A 19,769-nucleotide genomic window follows, 5' to 3' on the forward strand; every position below is an offset into this window, starting at 1 on the left:
AAAACCAACTGTCCTCAACTGATCTAATCTTCATTTTAGGCTTCCTCCTTTGCTTTCCCTATTGGTTACACTGACCTGTTGCCACCTGACGAACCAGAACAGTGTTCAGCTTGATGATAGGACTGAAGGTGTGTTTGCTATCAGCTGTTGATGCCAAGATTTTACTGTGACACTTCAAGACCAGTTTATCATCCTGTTTCTGCAGCAGCACCAGGATGTCCTCCAGGAGCAGAGTGTAGAGATCTGCACAGAGCGCAAAAGAACCCAGAATGAGTTAAAGATTCGTGGTTTTCTATCACACCCCTGCAGAAAGAAAAAGGCTGCATTTTTGATTACTCATGCAGAGGCAGTAATCAGTGCTATGCCATTCTAGGCAAAGCTTGCAAATCTTCCTCATCAAAACTAGAGCAGAGAGCTACAGATGGGATTGGATCATCTCACGACTGACTGCTGTGTCCCTGCATGGCCTTAATGATACTCCAGCACATTTCAGAATTGACAAGAATAATTTAATCAGCTCTGAGAAACACATACACATTATTATAGGTGGCAGTACAAATCCTAATTGGAAACTGCATAAATGCTTTCTCTCTCCCTCCCTCTCGGCAAACACATACAAACCCAACTCCACATCGGCTGATGAACGGGACTCACCAATAGTTTTGTCACGATTAACCTTCCAAGTTAGAGGTCCTTCATGAAGCATTTTTCTCTTTGTTAGATCCAAGTTCTGTCAGCAAAAGAAAGGAAAAAAAAATAGCACTATGAAATTGCTACAGAATCAAGGAACGGTAAAGCATGGGAATTTCAGAAGGAAAGCTACAGATAGGCACTCCAGTGTGGAAGTGAGCAGCTAAGCCTAGTATGGAAAAAGAAACGTGGATCAGGACTGAGGTATGCTTGTAAACCAAAATCTCGTGAGAGATGTTTGTTGTCATTCTTCCTCACTCACTGCTCTTTTGCAGATACTGGGGGTGCCAAGTCAAGCTCCTAATGCATTAGGTTGCCCTCTGGTTTCTAGGAGTTTTTCCAATATCCCATACAAAGTTTGCAGTTCTAGTATTATAACAGGTTAATGCTTCAGCACTCTATTTGCAAGTCAAGTATGCCTACAAATGACACACTGATATAAAAATCATTCCAATGATCTGATGGACTTTATAATGTCAATGGATTCTTCAGACATTTCAGTGCTTGTGACATTTAGATCTGCAGGCAAGAAGAAGTGACAATTTTCACAAGTCATCCCTTCCAAGTCTCAGAGTCTACAATCAATAACAGCAAGATTTCGTAACTGCCAGTAAGTTCTTCATTTCCTAACTAAATGCTTGCAAGTTTATTTGTGGAAGACTACATAATACAGTTTTACAGAGAAGTCTTCATATAAAAATGTCTTTGGATACACGCTGACTTTGGGAAAGATAGGGGAGTGATAAATAAACAACACAGAATCTATGCATGAGACAGACATAGATAGTGGTCAGAATGAAATGGGGTTAAAGTATCAAAACATCACCATCCATCTGAAACATGAAAACTTCCTAGAGTTAATTTTACTCTGAGGGTGATTTTGCCCATTCCATTTATCAGCAGTTGACACCAAGCAACCAGCTTTATTAATGTAACTGCAAGAATTTGCAGGAGCCACAGTACTTGTAGCAATGGACTTAGGCTTTTACTTGGCTATACCTGTGGATCTCCTATGCTCATCAGCACCTGTATCAGCTCTTCTTTTAAAGCCTAAACTAATGGCTCCCTGAGGCCGTCCCATTTTCAACAGCACAACTAAGACATGATTACGTGACAGGCATACCCACTCTAAGATTTACCATCCACTAAGTAGCTCCTACGTGATACAGAAGTGCATTAGCTTGCAGGCCCTTATCTCACACAACTTACAAGCTCTATCAGCTCTTCTATATGCAGAACCATGTTGTTACATCCACAGAGATCTTCAGGAAGACAGCAAAACTCAAGTTTCTGAACCTAATTACTTTAACTTTTGTACAGAAATGTATATGCCAAAGGCCATTTGATTGTACATCAGAAGACTGCACTAGAAAGAGCCACAGATTGAACAACAGCGTTGCAATAATGGTGCACCGAGCAATTACTTCAGTGTCGTGACTTACCCTGAACTCATCCATCATGGGATCCTCAGACTGCTTCAAGTAGGAGAGGTCAAGACGACGCTGATAATCTTCCAAATGCTGAAAAAAATGCATTGGTCACTTTGATAAGCAAAACTCACTACTAGAGTCAGAGAGCAAGCAATCATGAATACTTCTAGGTTCCCAAAGGCCTGGGACTCCTTCTCTCACAGGAACACGTGGGCCACAAAGCACCTTTAAGCACAATATACAGTCACTAGAACAGAGACTCTAGCCATCTTAAGCAGCCTTTTTCCCTTCACCTGTCTCTCTTCTCCCCAGCCCTTGATGCTCACTCCGTTCACCTCCTACCTGCTTGTTCTCAGATTCCTTGACAGCCTGGTTCACGTGGTTAAGAACCTGACGACAATGATCTGCAGCTTTCTTCACTTTCTCTTTCTCTTCAGGCAGTTCTGTAAGAGGACAAGGAAATACAGTAACATCCTCCGATAAAGGATGAAAAGGCCACAAATCTAGCACAGTTTGCCGTCCAAAAATTCGAGAAAGGGAACTCAGATCTGCAGAACACCCCATCAATAAAAGCACTCCATTTCAAAGGTGAAATGATGGGAGAGAATTCCGTCTGCCCTACTCTGATGATGACCACGGACAGCCCAGACTGCACTTTTTTCTTTCTTTTTTTAAAGGGCTTATGACAACTGTTCACTGCACAAACATGAATCAGTGAAGTATTCTGAGTAACACAAAAAGTTTACTAAGACTCCACTGGGGTACAAAGAGAGCACTTAAAGTCTCACACAGCCAGCTAGTCAAAGTCCCAGCTTTGCTGAGTGGCTGCTTCAGCAAGTGACCAGTGGCTTCTGCATTAATTCTTTATTTATTTACATTGGAAGAGAGAAACAAAGATAATATAACAGAGAATATCAAAAAGTTGCTACCTAATAACCTTTTTCACCCAGATACTCTGTATTTATTTTAACAGCTTAAAAAAAATATTTATCTCTGGCTATGTACACACAGCCTTACTATAAAAACCAGTCTTGCACTACAGGAAGAACAAACAACAGCCACCTTTCCAGCCAATGTCTCCTGATTATACACAGATAGACACAGGTGAACCCCATCAATTCTCACTACCACAAGCCACATTATGCATTTAGTTAACTGGCAAATAAACAAGGACATCAAGGATAATGGAGTATCACATGCTTTCTTAATTATGTTTAGAGTGAACTTGTAAGCGCAGTATATTTTTTACGAGTAATGAAATTAGACTGCAGCAGGTATCGGTTAGTAAACGTGAAAAGGCATTTTGCGGTATTATTAATCTTCTTTTTGCCTCCACCCTGCTGCAGCGTCCTTTGAGATAGTTGTAGAGAGCAAGGAGGTCTCCCCTGAGCCTCCTTTTCTCTAGGCTTTTTTTTAGACATGCTCCAGCACCTTGATGTCCTTCTTGTAGTGAGGAGCCCAAAACTGAACACAGTATTTGAGGTGTTTAGACCCAAGACTGACTGCCATTCACCTATTTCAAAACGCAATTCTCACCCTCCCCTCTTTTTTTTTCCCTATGAAAAAGAAATACTTTAATTGAGAAACAAAGACTGGATTTTTGTTTTGTTTTGTTTTTAACTTGCTCTCCAGTCAGGTCACAATGAAGACAGTGACCCATCAAATTGAACTGTACTTCAATACAAGCTTTGCAATCACATTTGCTTAGAAAACCTGCTGTGATGCAACCATCAACCATGGGCTACCTACTGGAAATGCTTTACCTGTGTACTTAGCAATGTTATCCAGCAGAAGGGGGTACTTAGTCAACCTCTGCATCTCTGTGGGAATGATATCCTTCAGCTGCAACCGGCGACACAGTGGATTACTCTCAGCATCCTAAAATTAAACAGCACAATAACTACATTTGTCATTTTTATTAAGACTATAATTACCTGAACGTGTAACATCTATTCATCACATAAATGTCTATTACTTCACTTTCTGGTAATTAAATACAAGACAAGAAATGCCAAGATCTATCATTCAGACAACACATCCCCTCTCCATTTGCAATTACGTATAGGAGAGGCTCATCACAAAAGCAGCAGCTTCCTTCCCTCATTACTTCACAGAGGCCTGGTGCTATCACCAATCAATCTCAGTCACTGCCACACAGGGAAGACATCAGTTTAGCCTTTCAAGCTATAGCAAAACTACAGTACATTTTTCAAAATAACGTCAACCCTCATATTACAGCAGTTCTTCCCAGCCTGTGGTAATGAAGATAATGTTCTCCTCTCCAAATGCCACAAGTATTTGAGTCCCTTTCCTGGTGGGCTGAATAGGTGTACAGCATCCGTCTTCTGACTGTGGCATGCTTCAAAATTGCACTGCTATAAGCTGTTTTCTCCGCAGAAGAACTCATCTTTAGGAAACAGCCACCCCAAGTGACATGCAATTTTCCTGCCCAGGACAGCTTTTCCTTCCTGCATTGCAACGGGACATTATGCAGTCCTCTCCCTCCAGAAATGATTAGAAGAGATAAATACAGTGCTGGAAATGATCCCAATCTGAAGGCAATGTTAAGCATAATCTCATTGTTGATAACAACTTTATCTCCAGCCCTTTGTTATCCCATACTGGCCACCAGCCGCACCCTCAGGCAGCTCAAACCCTTGCATAAAATTCACCTGCACAAAAGTCTGGAAACGGGAATCCTTCTTCTGACGCGACTTTATGACCTCTAGAGCAAAGGGCTGGTTACTGCAGAACGTGGCAGTTGCGTGTTTTATCTTCTCCTCTGCTGCTCCACTAAACTGTGCCAGAAAGCCACAAAAAGTCAAAATTAGACCCAACTTCAGCAATTGAGAATAGAATAGAACAGAACAGAACAGAACAGTTGGAAGGGACCTACAAAGATCTTCAAAGCATGTTCCTGAGGGTGTTATCCAAATGCCTCAAACACTGACAGGCCTGGAATATCAACCACCTCCTAGGAAGCCTGTTGCAGTGTTTGACCACCCTCACAGTAAACATTTTTTTCCTAATATCCAGTCTGAATCTCCCCTGTCAAAGCTTTGTGCTGTTCCCTTGAGTTCTATGTATGCGTGAGAAGTATTTCTATGTAAGACAGCATTTTGAACATCCTGGCTTTACGGGTTTGTCATCCCAGTCTACTGAGGAACCCCTTACATGTCAAACTCTACAGTTCTCCTGTCTCCAGCTCCTACCACATCCAATCATTTCTATAAATGTGCTGCTGATTCAGGGAGAGAATATAGTGCCATGTCTCCACTGTTAGCTGTAAGAGAAGTGGAAAAAACTGCACCCAGATGAATGACAAGGGATTATTTACCACACTGTTGGCCAGCAAAGCCAAGACCGAAGGTCTTGCTTCTCAGGGATACCCATGCTTAAAGATCAAAATATTACATAATCTTTTATTTCCTAAATGAAAATATTATAGAAGCATGGCTGGGGAAAACGATAGCCATGAGCAGGGCTGAGAAATGTGCCGCAGATGACAGATGGCTAATCTGTCACTCCAACTTTTCCCGTTCCTGCTACCCAATCTGTGATGCAGCATAGTAACTCCTGAAAATACTCACTCTGCAGAACAAGATCCTGTTTTGTTGTGTTTTTTTTTTTGTTTCAGTCACTTAGCCAGACACTAGTCAAAAAAATTTAGCTATCAATCTGTAACGCTTAGCTTGCTCTAGTTTGCTCAAAAATGAATGCATAAGGTATTTTTTGCTTTTTCACAGCACACAGGGGAGAACTGAAAGGGTTGGAGGTGTTTCTCTACTAGCCACGTCTGATTTTCTTTTTTTTTTTTTTTTCTGAAATAGTAGACAAGCAGTGGGATTAAAAAAATAGTAATTCACAAGAGACTTCTGCATGAACAGCTGAAAAGAATAAGCAGATCAATCTTAAATCCTAAATTATGTAGGCTTGAAAACAAACAACAAAAGAGAAGACTCTCAAGAGAGATGGTTTTGGTTTCTGTTTTTTAAACAATTTACATCACTCCTGCTCGTCATCTGGATCTCAGGAGTCTGAAACGATGCCTGCAACAGTGCTACAAATTTGAAGAGGTTCAGCTATGTAAATTCTAGGATTGGAAAACAGTATTTTAAAATACCTTTAGCTGCACCACAGGCATATTTCAATATTATTGCAATAAATTGTGCTATAACATTTTTCAAAATCCTACTCTCAGTTTATGTCTCCAGAACTAAGCTTCTATTCTACCAACACATCAAGAGGCAATGTTTTTTCTTCTTTAAATGGCTTCTCTCTCTCTAGACAAATGAAAATCCTATGAGTTGTTCCTGCTTTTCTTCAACACCCTTTCTCTAGCTCTGTGTTGGCTCCATAGAAATGACAACTCTCAGAGCTTCAGTTCCTATTAGCTGGGAATGACCTTAATTAACCTCTGATTCCCATTTTATGAAATGTATTTTCAAGTACAAAAAATGGAGTTTACCCAAGAAAGCAAGTCCTCCCCAATTTGGTCAATGACAGAAGTCTCGTTCCTTTTTCGGACTGCTTTCATCTGATCGTTCAATGCAACTTAGGGGAAAAAAAAAAAAAGAGATTAGGAGATTTAATATCAATTAAATTGTGTTTGATTTTCAGCATTTATTTTAAAATCACACCTATTTGAAGAAAAGACTAGACTTAGAATTATTTCAATTACTTAAAGTGTCCTGCAACATAACAAATTTAGCAGAATATCTACGAAAACGTTACACTCCTCCTTTGCACTTCTATCTCACCTGTATTCAAATGACCTCTAAGAACCTCTCCAGTCTTATCTTTCCTTAGGCTCAATATCACTGACTTTTAAAAACGCAAGAATAATGTAGAACACATTTCAAGCCACCTGCCTAACATTTTACAACTTATTCAGTGGTAGAGCTGAAATTCTGACTCTGAACAGCCCTTTCTCTAAACAATTAGAAAGGGTGACCCCTCAAAACCACCTGCAAGACATCAATCCTTTCACTTGTTTTCATAATTTCTTCAACAACAGTTATAACTTTTGGAGCATTGGCCTAGAAAGAATGTTCATCAAGGCATTGCTCTTTCCATCAAAACATGAACTAGCATAAGAGAGTCTGCATAAACGGATACAAAAAAGCAAGCATCTGAAACACTAGGCGCTTGCTTCCTGTATCAAAATATCTTTGTAAATTAGAAATGGGAGAATTGTGTGTGAAAGGAAGAAGCGTTATAGGAAGCTGCTTCTTGTTGCCTGTTCACCTGCATAAATTTTTCAGATATTTGTATCCTGAATTTCAGCTGAAACTGTGAAGCTGCAAAACATCTCAGCTACTCTTACCATGAAGCCCAAGGATATCTTCCAGATTTGAAAAGATTTTCCGCTTGTCACTGGAGTTCAGGATCCCTTCCCGGGTGACACGCTGGTAGAAAACATTATGTAGAACCTTCAGAGTACGGACGTGAGCTCTCTCGGTGTAAAACAGCTCTGAAGAGAGAGGGGAGGGCAGGACTGTTAACTACTGACTTAAAGAGGTGTAGCAATGTGGGATCAGCCCCATCTCAGGATACCTTTCAGTAGTAAATACAAGTTTCACACGCATGAACTCTGGAAACCAAAAGTAATACATGGCTACTACTTTGGATAGATTGCTGAAAAGAGACCTTTTAGATGTAAAGAACTCTAAAGCTCTGCAAGACGAGATTTTAACTTGGTGAGCTAGAAAAAAATATCCATCTCACCATTAATCACTTCTTGGCGCTTGATTTCATAGGGTTTCAGCCCCATCAACACTTCCCGGCTCACAAGCTGCTGCCAGTTGGGAGGGTCCATGTCCGTGTCAAAATCATACAGCTCATCTTCACTTTGTACATCTGCAAAACCGACACTGTCCATCCTAAGAAGATTAAAAATAGGTCAGATAACTCCCATTCTAGGCACGGATGTCAAAAAGAAAGAAGAAAAATCTAAGTACTCATAGCAGTTGTAAAGCATTATGAATACACTCTCCAGTAAGCTATGTCAGAAGCTACAAAACATATTTTGTAATTTTGTCCTTTACAGAACAACTAAGAGTGAATATCTGTTCTTCCAGTATTTTCATAAACCTCTTTTTAATGATACAGATAAAATAATTTGCTTAAGACCAAATAGCAGGCCAGTGAAAGGGCAGGTTACAATTTCTTTCCTCTGCTTATCTGCAGATACAGAGCTAACAGAAACACACTCGCTTAAAAAGAAAACCTGGGAATCTCAATTCCATAGCCCATCAATTCAAATCAGTAGATAAAACACTTAAAATATTTCACCCATAGATCAAAGAGCTTATCTGCATATGATCTGCTCCACCTGTCCTACACACAGATGCCAATGTCTCTTTTCATATGAGTTATTTAAGAACAGGAAAGATCAGGCAGGCAATCATACTGCCTCAGAACAATGAACGCTGCAGCACTCAGCTTTATAACCTATTAAAATCTCAATAAATTCAGTGAAGCTCAAACAGTTATAAGCACACTCACTTGCGAAAAGGCTTTGGTGTTCCCATGTCGACAACTCTACAAAAAAAAGAAATAAAGGAATTATGAGGGAACCACGCAAGAATTTCACCCCACTCAGACATCCAGCTTAATTTCAGAGTACAGGCCTGTCCAGCAACAGCTGTCCAACAGCCACTGCCCCATCCAAGCAAGCAGGGCACTCAGTTACCTCTCAGATTCTCCCTCCTCCTCTGGCAAGTTTTCCAAGGGAGATGGGAATTCAAAAGTATTATTAGGTGTGCGGGGTGTGCCATCCACACAGTCATTAGCAGGTGGTGCTTCTCCAGTCTGCTTCGAGCCTATGAAAAAATGAGTAAGAAATGTCAAGAATGTATCAAATTAGAGTACCTAAGAGAACTTCACAATCTCTTCACAGCCTCTTGATTCACAGCCTCATTTCAACTTATAGCTAGAGGAAGTGAATTTGCAGCTTGGCAAGAAAAATCTCCATGATAAGTGTTACCAGGTAATAGTGACTTGTGATTACAAAGGCAGGCACCCGGGGATGCTTTTTTCCTGTTGGATGATCCAACGCCACCATGACAGAAGCCACCAGACAACAATTTCTGGCCATGACAAGACTTCCTGACTTGAACCAGAGTCAGAAAACATGACTAAGCACCCAGGAAAACCATGTCTAGTGACACAGAAACATGGTCCAATTTGTCAGGCTTCTTGCATTAGAAGTGTGCCTTCCATACCCCATTCACAACACAATTTTCAATAGTCCCTCTTAAGTGGTATCATCCTAACCTGCTTCACTGTCCTTGCTTCCCTCTGGAGATGAAAAGGGACCCGTTGCCAAAGGAGACATTGGGTTGGCAGGTGCGTAGGGTGCATCTGTTCCATCACTGGAGGACCCACTCTGGCGCATCTTGCCAGAATCTGGTGGTTCTGGGCTAACAGAAGACGCTGTAGGTAAGTGCTTTGGATGGCGCTGCTTCTGTATTTCCATGGCTCTGCCAACTAAACAAACACAGAGTCATTACGGTGCTGAAAGAGCTTTTACCTGTTCCCAGTAACCAAAAGATGTATTTCAGGACAAATACATTAATTAAGATTTGTCTGTCTTTAAAAACATGGTTTAAAATCAAAAATTTTACCATGTCTTTTTATTATTTTTGTTGTTGTTAAACAGCAGAGACTAACTGGCTTTCATACAAGTAGCTGGGGAACATACATTTCCTTGTCTGACATACTTGCACTGCTGTCGTGTCGGCTTGGTCTCCTTGGTGGGCCGAGAATATTCGGAAAGCCTCTTCTCTTTCCTTTTTCATCTCCTTCTTTCTCTTTCTTGATACTTTGCTGCATTAATATACAACGAAGAAAAGCAGAGTAAACAGCAAACTCATTTCTTCAGACTCAATTATTTACTGAGATAATGATTAATTCTTTAAAACAGCAGCAGCAGTTTGGTACAAAAAAAGTTTATTTGTCATAAAGGGGGACAGAACTGCTCATGACAGCCTTAACATTCAAAGGAGGCTGAATGCTGATGAAAGTACATAGCTGCTGTGACCAGACACATGGCCATACCGTGGGAGATGACTGAACACACCCATGGAGATGGAGTTTTGGTGAAAGAACTCATTATATAAACAGGGGAATGTGGGTGGCAGGAAGAGTAGCTTTCCTGCACCACAAAGCCTTTGTTTTTGGGCAATTTTCTCAAAAAAACCCTGAAGTATACCAGCCAACAGACTGATGGGTTTAATGAGGTCCTGAATTCTGATAGCTTTAATGGGGTCCTCAAATTATTTAATATTGTAATATGTGAAACATTTATCACCCGAAGTTTTAGTAAGTCTTCGACAGTGAAAAGGAAGGTAATTAATTTATAATTGAGGTGTCTGAAAACATATGTACAACTCAATCTCAACCGTTAGGTTTTCTGTGCAGATTGATAATGCTATATCCTGTTGGTGCAATGAAGACTGTAAAATCATACCAACTTCTAATGTGTCACACAAAAGTCTATTCTGAATTCTACTGAAGCACCCATGTCAGACAGTTTTAAACAAATGTGCTCTGGTCACAACACTACTACCTTGATCTTTGGCAAGAAACCAATACGGCCACGCTTCTGCTCCAGGTTCCGAGGCTCTTTAACTTTGACTCCCAGGTGCTTCATGTAAGTAAGAATCACGTATTGCATTGTGGAACTGCCAAATAAACACACGGAAAGAAGATGGATGTTAAGGAGAAATGTACTGGGGAAAATCCATCTTGTCAAGAAAATCAAATAGGTCAAATGCAAAGGTTCTGTGGAGAAATGAACCATTTCTGGATTAAAAGAAGCTGAGTGATTTTGTTTGTTTAATATGAAACTACTACGTGTTACATACAATGGAAAATACTCAGCCAATATTATAATCCATCCTTTTGTAAATAACAGATGCAGTTCATGAAAGGCATACCAGCCTAAGAGGTAAAAATACATTATTTTTTTTAAGAATTACATAGAAAGTCCTAAGCTCATGCACTAAGTACATATCCGAAGTCATATTACGGGAGTTACAGTAAAAATCTGTAACAGTAAAAGGTATAGTGGCTGCAATGAGTATAGTAAAAGCTAACCAGCTAGTTGTAGGGTGCCAAACAAACTGAACAGGGCAAGGCATAACATAAATATTAGACTGGACTGAAGCAGCTACAGAACCAAACCAAAGAAACAGATGAGCTCTCAGAAACAGTAACTTTTTCTGGTCTGAAACAAAGGAAACAAAGGAAACAAACTTCACAACAAGAAGAGGTTGGAAACAAAAGATTGATACTTCAAGTTAATTATGCCAGCAGATTTAGAAAATGAGAGTTTGGAGCCATGGCCAGCAGAGGGCTGCCTTGTTCTGTTCAGCAAAGACAGAGCCAGCAGAGCAAGCATCAGCAACGGGGTTCTTAGTTCAGACTAAGCCCACACAACTTCTATTACCTCTTTTCTTCCTCCAAAGGCTGAGATGTCATCCTAAAAACAAGAGAGAATGTAAAAAGGAAACAATAAACTAACTATTAACAGGCAGTCATATCCATCCAGAGTGTCAGCAGTAGTGTTCAAAGCGTTTTTTGGCATATACAAAAGCCCCAGGAAAAAAAAACAAAAATGAAGTAAAAAAAAAAAAAAAAAAAAAAAACAGGTTATGAAACTACAGGTTTCTACAACCCAGAAGAAGGACCCTGACCTAACAATGCACGAAACAACAAAAGCATGCATGCCTCTGCTATCTGAACATTAGCCTCCCTTAAAAAGATATATGGACTTCAGCTAAATATTAACATATTTTTCGCTATCATTACTGAAATATACTTTGGTAGCAAAATGGGGAAGCAATATAAATGTAGTGGTGTAAAATTACTTTTAGTTACTAATTCCTTTGCTCTGCTGCTGTAAGATTCAGGGTGCAACAGTTTTAACCTCCCACAATTATGATTGCTGATACTCACAAGACTTCCTCAATTTTGGCAATAATCTGTTCTGCACATGCTCTTTCCTTCTCCACCGCGTTCCGATCACGAACCCGTTCTGCATCCAGCTTGGTCAGCTCTCCTTCTGCCAGGGTCAATCCCATACTACGTTTCTGCCTGAAATACAGAGAGAGGGAAGCAGCACTTGAAACTGAGTAGTGACTTGTAACAAGGGAAAGCAACCTCTTGACATTCAGAATGTCAAGCAAGTTGCGTTATTGGTTTCTGAATAAGAAAGGAGGGGTCACCACAGTTCTCCATAACATTTGCATTCACTGTAAAATAAAGCTAATAAAGTTGCATGATATTTATTAAGAGAGGTAGCCATGGCAATGGTCAAGCAAAAGTGGCTGTTCTTTTTGCAGTATCCCAAGTTGTACGTTTGAAGCATCTACTTGAACTGAGACACTTTTAACTGTGGAAAAGTCCATTATCTCTTTTGCTACAGCATCTCATGTTGGCACAGAAAGCTCACAACTGTATACAAAAGGGCATATTAATTATTAAATTCTACCATATGCTCATGACAGCTCTCTAAAGTGGATTATTTCTTGTCCAAAGGAGAGCAAAAAAAAAAGATATAAACTGATTACAAACATGCTTAGTAAGAAAGATTCATGTAATATCACCTAAGTAATAATATTCTGAAATTGCCTAAAATAACCTCTAGGAATAAATAAACGAATCTCTAACAAAGATCTTGCAAAGAACTACTTGCAGCACAGTGTCAAAAAACATTCAAGTGTTGATCAGGGTGACCCTGTATGCCCTGTTGCCATCTTCCTGTTCAGTCCGAGATGAATTACTACATTCCTTGAGTTTGGACTTCCCCCTTAATGGACACATTGACTGAGGGCAGGTATGAATTTAACTAAAACTGCACAGGCAACTGTTACCTGAAGTCTTCCAGATTCCTTTGAACTTCTGGACAGACTTTATCTTGCATAGTTTGTATATAGTGGCGATGAAGCTCTTCAGGAATGAGCTCTGGCCTTCTTTTGTCTGCAAGCCAGAAGAGAAAGTTAACAGATTATTCTTTTGAGAACAGCAATAGTCCACGCTACCTTAGAATAAAGTCATTCATACACATCTTTAACCCATCCAAGAGTACCCTTTTGCCTTTCACTTACTGATAATATGAATTTTAGAGCATCTGTAAACAGATTTAGTCACATCCAGTATTAGACTAAAAAATAGACATGTCAATGTGGCCAGTGCATCTCACTATTAATGAACATATTACAATATGCATAATGCCCTCTGTAAGAAACAAATATTTATTTGTCTCTTCCTGTAAACATGTGATAACGTCTATCCAAAGTAATCCCAAGCGCATTTTAGAAATTTCCTTGGACTGCCTCCAACAGTAGAAGCTGCAGAAGTAGACAGTGACTTACCTAGATCTACAGAGATTTCATCTGGAACTGGAACTTTAAGGTTCTGTTAAAAAGAAAAATGGAAAGACATTAAAAAAAGACTGGGGGAACATACACAACAAACAGCACCCCACTTAAACACAACACATACAATACAATCCCCTTAAAAAACAAAACCTACAACCTGAACACCTAAAGTTATCATGAGGGAGGCTCCCATCTTGAATATGTATTATATTACACAAATATGTATTATATTACACAATTATTTCATCTAAGCATGTGATACTAGCTGCTGCTACATTATGTGGTAGTCTAATTTATGATGGTATAGAAGCTTCGCAGGCTTTCCAACAGACATACAAAATGGCCCAATCCTTGCCACATCAATATACGCAGCGGTTATTAACAAAAAGGGAATGTAGAACACCTAACGCTAGCTTACACATCACAGGAATACTTCTCCTATCAGACAATGCATTCTCTGTGACATACAGACTTACCCAGGCATCTGAGCCTATTTATCATTTATTTTGCCGTATTTAGTGGTATCATTTTAAACAAAAGGAAAAACAAAAAAACACTATTGATTTTGGAGGACTTATATAACTCCTGAGTTTCTTCCAGTTCAGGAGAATAGAGAATAGTAAAAGTCAACTTCCTGGATACACTTGAAAACGAGAGAAAGATCTGGAACTTACTGCAGTTCGGTCCAAGAAGAACTGGTAAAATTCAAGAAAGACACGCCGAGTCTCTTTGGAGTTGGTCTGCTTGTACAGGTCTGTGTAAAGGTAGCACAACTGTGGGAAAGAGAAGAAATTAAGGGATACCATGAGAACTCTTCTAACACACCAAACTCAAATCTTCCTTTGCTCTATTTCAAAGAATTCAGCATTGCTGGATTAAGAGACTTCCTAGTTACCTTCAGCCACCTACACTTCACAGGTAAGCTCATCACTGACCCTGTAATCAGTGGAGGAGGGAAGGGAAAAGAGAGATGGAAATCAGACCTTCCCTGTAGGTAACTAATCCCACTACCTTAGGCTGGAATTAAATGCTTTCTAGAGCTAAATATTCATTTGTAAACAGCTGAATGTAAGGAAGACAGTTCTCTTCACCCTTTTTTTCCTTTATCTGAAATACCCTCATGCCTGCACAGGACCTGTATTTCTCTCCTTGCTGATCCAGCAGTGTGACTGGTGATGCTACACAAGAACAAGGAGATCCTGAAGTATTCGGGTTAAGACTACAAATTTTGGCCAAAAAAAAAGTCCAGAACATCTTACCAATGCTGCAGGGTCAAACTGGGACACCACATGATGCAGAAGAACAGCAAGGTGAGCTGGGCGAGACTTCAGGAGCTCAATGTTTTGGAAACAGCTGCACTGTCCATTAATCTGCAGAGATACAAGGAAACTATTTGAATTATTCAAGAAAGCTACCGTGCAAAAAATAACAAGCTTCTTCCTACAGCTTAGCTCCTCATTTGTTTAATTAAAATAAAAACTGAAAAATTCCAGAGCCTTTGCAATGCCATTCTAACATCCCAGGAAGAGTTTACAATGGGAATATTTCTTTTAAATACACCCCTGTACACTGACTACAATATAATGACATATAGCTCGGAGCAAAGGAGAGCTAAAATAACTCAGAATAAGTATGTCAAAAGCCATAGCAGCTATACTGCTGTGACAATAATGCAGAACTGTTAATAGAAACTTAATAAACGAAATTGAATCAAATAAGGCAAATGAATTTCTAAAAAGCTTGAAGTTGTAAGAAGAAAGAGTAACAGAAAGAATCAAAGACGGCATATTGTCATAAAATCCCCAAGTGTTACTACTTGGTATGATCAGCAGTAATGAGAATCATATGCCTTAATTCGCCACATGAAAACTGTTAAATAAAAAGAAGCAATGGAGTCCTTGCAGTTTAGGCACAGAAAAAAAACATAATTCTGGTTGAAGTAGGGAGAAGGGGTGGCTGAGGGCTAAAAGTCATTCCCACCTGCTCCTGCTCAGTGTCAAAATCATCATCCTCTGCTCCAATGATCTGAGGCCCGATGCGGGACGAAGGACTTCCAACACTCGACTGAGAATCCTGGGATGAGTCAGAAATGTGAGAAGGGAAGGATGAAAAGTACAGCTCTATTAGTGTCTCGGAACAGTAAACTTTCTTTACCTAGTCAAAAATATTACCATCACTTTAATTCTTCTTTTCAAATTGCAAAAGAAACCCATGTGCCTTTATTCAACCTTGTCCGAGTTTATAGTTGCGAGATCCCCTTTGGAATATTTCTCCCAAGTTGGAAGCATTCAGAAATGTCAAATCAGATGACTCAAAACCAATTGCATCATCTGCAGACTTCTGAGTACATTAAACATGGAGCATATGACAAATGACAGCTTTGTACAAATGGAGAAATATGACTACAGAAAGTCATGCAAATGAAGGAAAAATACTTCAGAAGTCATCCTGTGGAAGACAGCAGTACTTTCAGATAGCTCAGAACTTCGTCTACGTTCCACTTTTATCCATTCTTGAGGCCATCCCTGATAATACCAGCCTTATAATTACTTGAATATCCTAAAGACTGGTTTTCATTTAGGGTTGGACTCAAGGAATAAAACATGTACAACAGCTATTTTAGGTCCAGCTGTTTTACTGCTGATTATCTATTTCTCGTCTCTAAATGGGCCTGCTCTTAAGCTCCATAAACATTTATTCAGCTAATTAACATTCCCTGCACAATTTTAATTGCATTTCATTTTCTAAAGCTAAGTTTATGTGTGCTTCATCTAGAAAGCGGGGGAAAACAAGATGTTAATAGGCCCATTACAGGAGATGCTGTCGTTATTTTTTATGGTTTGGACTCACAGTATCTTGAACCTCAGTCTTCTCTGGGCTCTCATCCAGATAAACCCGCTCCTTCAGGCCACTGCGAGGACTCTGGGGAAGAAGAAAGTAACTACTAGTGGGCTAGTAACCTCCCTCCACCTCCTGGCAATCCTCTTTCTCATGTAGCCCTGCAGACATTTGGCTTTATTTGCAAAAAGCATGAGCTGTTGGCTCATCTTCAGTGTGCCCACAGTAATAACCAAGGCTTTGCAGCTGGGCTACCACTCAGCTGTTGGTTCCCAGCCTGTATTGCTGCATGCAGTTATTTCACCCTAACTGTCGAACTCTGGACTCCATGAATTTCGAGAGCTTTCCATTACCCCCAGTCCTTAAGCTTCTCGGCGTCACTTTGGATTGAAATGCTTGCAAGTTTGGTGTGTCAACCACCTCCAGTGATCACTTATCATCAACTCTGACAGAATTAAGGAAGACAGCTATGAATTCTATTCTGCATTTATTATATACAAACACGAGTGACATTTAGTCAGATTTGGAGTTGGTGAGGGAGTGTTTCAAAATAGAGTCATCTGTGCTCATGTTTTGGAGGCACATCTGACCCATCTTCCTCTCCCTTCCAACTGCTCGTACAGATTTAGCTCCCACCTCCATAAGTTAAACAACAAACTTAGGCCAAAGTGCGAGTAAAGAGTCTCAATTCCTCTGCGCTAATCAGATAGCAGCTTAATTAAGGATTAGGTGCTAAGGCACTGCAATAAGGAGACCATACGAGCACACAGATTGATAAGTGATGAGTGAACAGACTAGGAGTATTTACTGTTGGCAATAATTGAAGCTTATTTGGTAAAAGTAAGGCTCTTCCTCACTTTCATGGCAACTTGCCCAGTGACTGGATCTGAGTCACAGCTACCGCAATTGGAACATTAACATGCTCTTAAAAGATACTCTAATTGGCATCTCTCAGTTTTGAGAAAGATGCTGGCATCCATCTTTCTTTGTCTGGTTACAGGGAGTGTGCCAGGAAAATCTAATCCTGGATGAAAACCCAAAACCCACACTATTTATTTCTCAGTCCCTAATGGAAAACCAATATAGTATGCTTCCCCAGGGAAATATTTTTGGTGTGTATTTAGAAGCCTACTCTAGTAATACACACCTTTACTAAGACACTACAGATCTATAACACACAGAACAATACAAACTTAAACAATCTGCACAAGAAAACCAAATCTAAGAGGTATAGAGACAAAGTCATGGTGTCATTCAGTACTCACATCAGCAATGTCACTGTTTGGTCGGGACGGGCTGTCACTGCTGTAATCTAGTTTGCACAGACCATCCCCACTCTCTGCCTCCACTTCACTGATCTGCAGCGATTCTGTCACTGACCTGGAGGACAAAACTCCATCCTAAAAAGATAAAAGTGAGTTGGGAGCAGCACAGAGCAAGTAAAATATTTCAAGAGGCTGTTATACTCAAACACTAGCTCTTTTAAAACCTAGACAGCCCACATTATTTATTAAACTTCCTTCATGTATTTTTAAAAAGTTGCAATGTTCTTCTAAGAGAAGACAATAGAAAATCACACCAAATTTTCAGGACTTATAACCTTAAAGGCAGAGAAAAAAAGAGGAAAAATAATACAACTTTAAAAAGGAAAAAAAAAAAAGCTGGTTTTAAGCCTCCAGTAATTTATTCTTCATGGCAAGAATGACTACAGAGGGTTCTGCTAGGTTGTATTGACAAAATAATATACCTCACAATTTGCACTTACTGCTTTAAAAGCAGTTCTTCATAGATTGTCTGGAAGTTCATTGTAAAGTCCACTTCATATACTGCCATTCCACTGTATTACTTGACAGCTTCTGCCAGCCTAATTACCAGTCTCAACTCTAGAGGGTGCAATCTGGCTGTAGAAGCACTGAAGAGCGTGGCAGGGAACTCCTGCTTGCCCAGAACACCATCATCCCCCAAGAATTTCCAACCAGAACATACCACAGAGAAGCCTGACACATTGTGTTACCTGAGTACAGCCTGTGGCTTTGGACAGCTGCTCCTGCAGCTGAGTAATGTGCTTCTTTGTTTCCTGTATCTCTTTGAGCAGTCGTGAGCTGGACGATCGGCTGTACTCTTCTTGCAGAGACTGAAAAGTAATTTTATGAGCTTTCATCACTCAGTATCTGCTCAATATCAAAGCTTACAACTAATCTTAGCCTACTACTAATCTTCATTCCATTAACACATCTAAAATAAGAAACAGCACCTTTGCACACCTACTGTCATATCAGATAACTGCTATGGAATGTGTGTTTTATCCAGCTCTCCTCTGCCTCGTGCCATATGAAAATAACTCCGTTCTAGAGATTTACCAAATTAATCACAACCGCATCGAGCATACAGCTGAAGACACAATAACTCAGCACCACCGAGGAGCACAGGGCCAATTGTTGCTCCTAGTGAGAAATGACTCACTCTCAGTTAGTCAAAGATGCTTACATGTCCTAGGATTAGACCAGATTGACTGGGTTTTACGTTTCCACTTAAACTACCACTTTTTTTTTTTTTTTCCAGTCCTGTCAAAGATTAAAAATTCAGGAGTTGACCAGTCCAAGCAATTAGACAGATCTCTGATGTTAGGCCAGTATATAGAAAAGCTAAACTAAAACAGAAGCCACGCAAAGGAATGCTGAATAAGCTACTTAATAGTGATTCAACAACCCATCTTTTTAATTTGCATCAGCCCCTTCCCTCCACCTCTCCTGCATGCATGCAACAACTCCAGTACCTGCAGCCGCTCCTGCTCTTTCTGTAGCATCTTTCTCAGAATCTCCACCTTCTGGTTGTGGACAATATTATTCTCCTCCTAGAAAATATGGAGAAATTAAGGGTCCATTTTTTTGGTGGAACTGTAAGGAGTGAAGGAAGATAAGAAAAATGGATATGGCTGCTTTCTGCCTACTTCTTAAACATGGGCCCAGAAAAAGACCAACAAAAGGCAATTCAAGTTTCTGCAAACCCTATCCTACATAGAATGTAATCACTCACTCCTACTTTTGAACATAGCTATCTATGTTAAACAAAAAGGAAAGAAAGAAAGAAAGAAAGAAAGAAAGAAAGAAAGAAAGAAAGAAAGAAAGAAAGAAAGAAAGAAAGAAAGAAAGAAAGAAAGAAAGAGAGAAAGAGAGAAAGAAAGAAAGAAAGAAAGAAAGAAAGAAAGAAAGAAAGAAAGAAAGAAAGAAAGAAAGAAAGAAAGAAAAAAGTGTCTTTGCTTTCCTTACTCTTGTCATGTCTGCATGTCTTACAGTCCAATTTTTAATAGAAATTACAGAATACCTGGCTTTGAGCAGACACTGTGTCAACTCACACCATACAAACTGCAGCCTGTCTCAAAGACAACCTGTGAATAACTTCTCAACTCTCTTTGCATTATCTC

General features: G+C 39.8%; 1 protein-coding gene across 7 annotated transcripts in view; it reads right to left on the reverse strand.

Annotated features, from left to right (window-relative positions):
* ARHGEF12 (Rho guanine nucleotide exchange factor 12) overlaps nt 1–19,769 on the reverse strand; it is a 74,281-nt gene that overhangs the window by 12,398 nt on the left and 42,114 nt on the right. For 4 of the 7 annotated variants that reach the window (XM_082777894.1, XM_082777892.1, XM_082777891.1 and 1 more), the window contains 25 exons: nt 19,122–19,199; nt 18,360–18,479; nt 17,611–17,745; nt 16,358–16,429; nt 15,488–15,580; nt 14,767–14,877; nt 14,182–14,280; nt 13,502–13,544; nt 13,001–13,106; nt 12,084–12,221; nt 11,575–11,607; nt 10,690–10,807; nt 9,845–9,950; nt 9,399–9,611; nt 8,815–8,944; nt 8,628–8,663; nt 7,848–8,002; nt 7,447–7,593; nt 6,589–6,674; nt 4,793–4,918; nt 3,884–3,998; nt 2,463–2,563; nt 2,133–2,210; nt 655–730; nt 76–243 (listed from right to left, as the gene is read on the reverse strand). In XM_082777894.1, coding sequence (XP_082634020.1) covers nt 76–243; nt 655–730; nt 2,133–2,210; nt 2,463–2,563; nt 3,884–3,998; nt 4,793–4,918; nt 6,589–6,674; nt 7,447–7,593; nt 7,848–8,002; nt 8,628–8,663; nt 8,815–8,944; nt 9,399–9,611; nt 9,845–9,950; nt 10,690–10,807; nt 11,575–11,607; nt 12,084–12,221; nt 13,001–13,106; nt 13,502–13,544; nt 14,182–14,280; nt 14,767–14,877; nt 15,488–15,580; nt 16,358–16,429; nt 17,611–17,745; nt 18,360–18,479; nt 19,122–19,199 — 2,683 coding nt within the window. The remainder of the gene's footprint in view (nt 1–75; nt 244–654; nt 731–2,132; nt 2,211–2,462; nt 2,564–3,883; nt 3,999–4,792; nt 4,919–6,588; nt 6,675–7,446; nt 7,594–7,847; nt 8,003–8,627; nt 8,664–8,814; nt 8,945–9,398; nt 9,612–9,844; nt 9,951–10,689; nt 10,808–11,574; nt 11,608–12,083; nt 12,222–13,000; nt 13,107–13,501; nt 13,545–14,181; nt 14,281–14,766; nt 14,878–15,487; nt 15,581–16,357; nt 16,430–17,610; nt 17,746–18,359; nt 18,480–19,121; nt 19,200–19,769) is intronic. The other 3 variants (XM_082777895.1, XM_082777893.1, XM_082777890.1) reach the window with 1 other exon arrangement.

The sequence above is a fragment of the Aythya marila genome (genome assembly GCF_965140915.1).
Source record: "Aythya marila genome assembly, chromosome: 23".
Lineage (NCBI taxonomy): Eukaryota > Metazoa > Chordata > Aves > Anseriformes > Anatidae > Aythya > Aythya marila.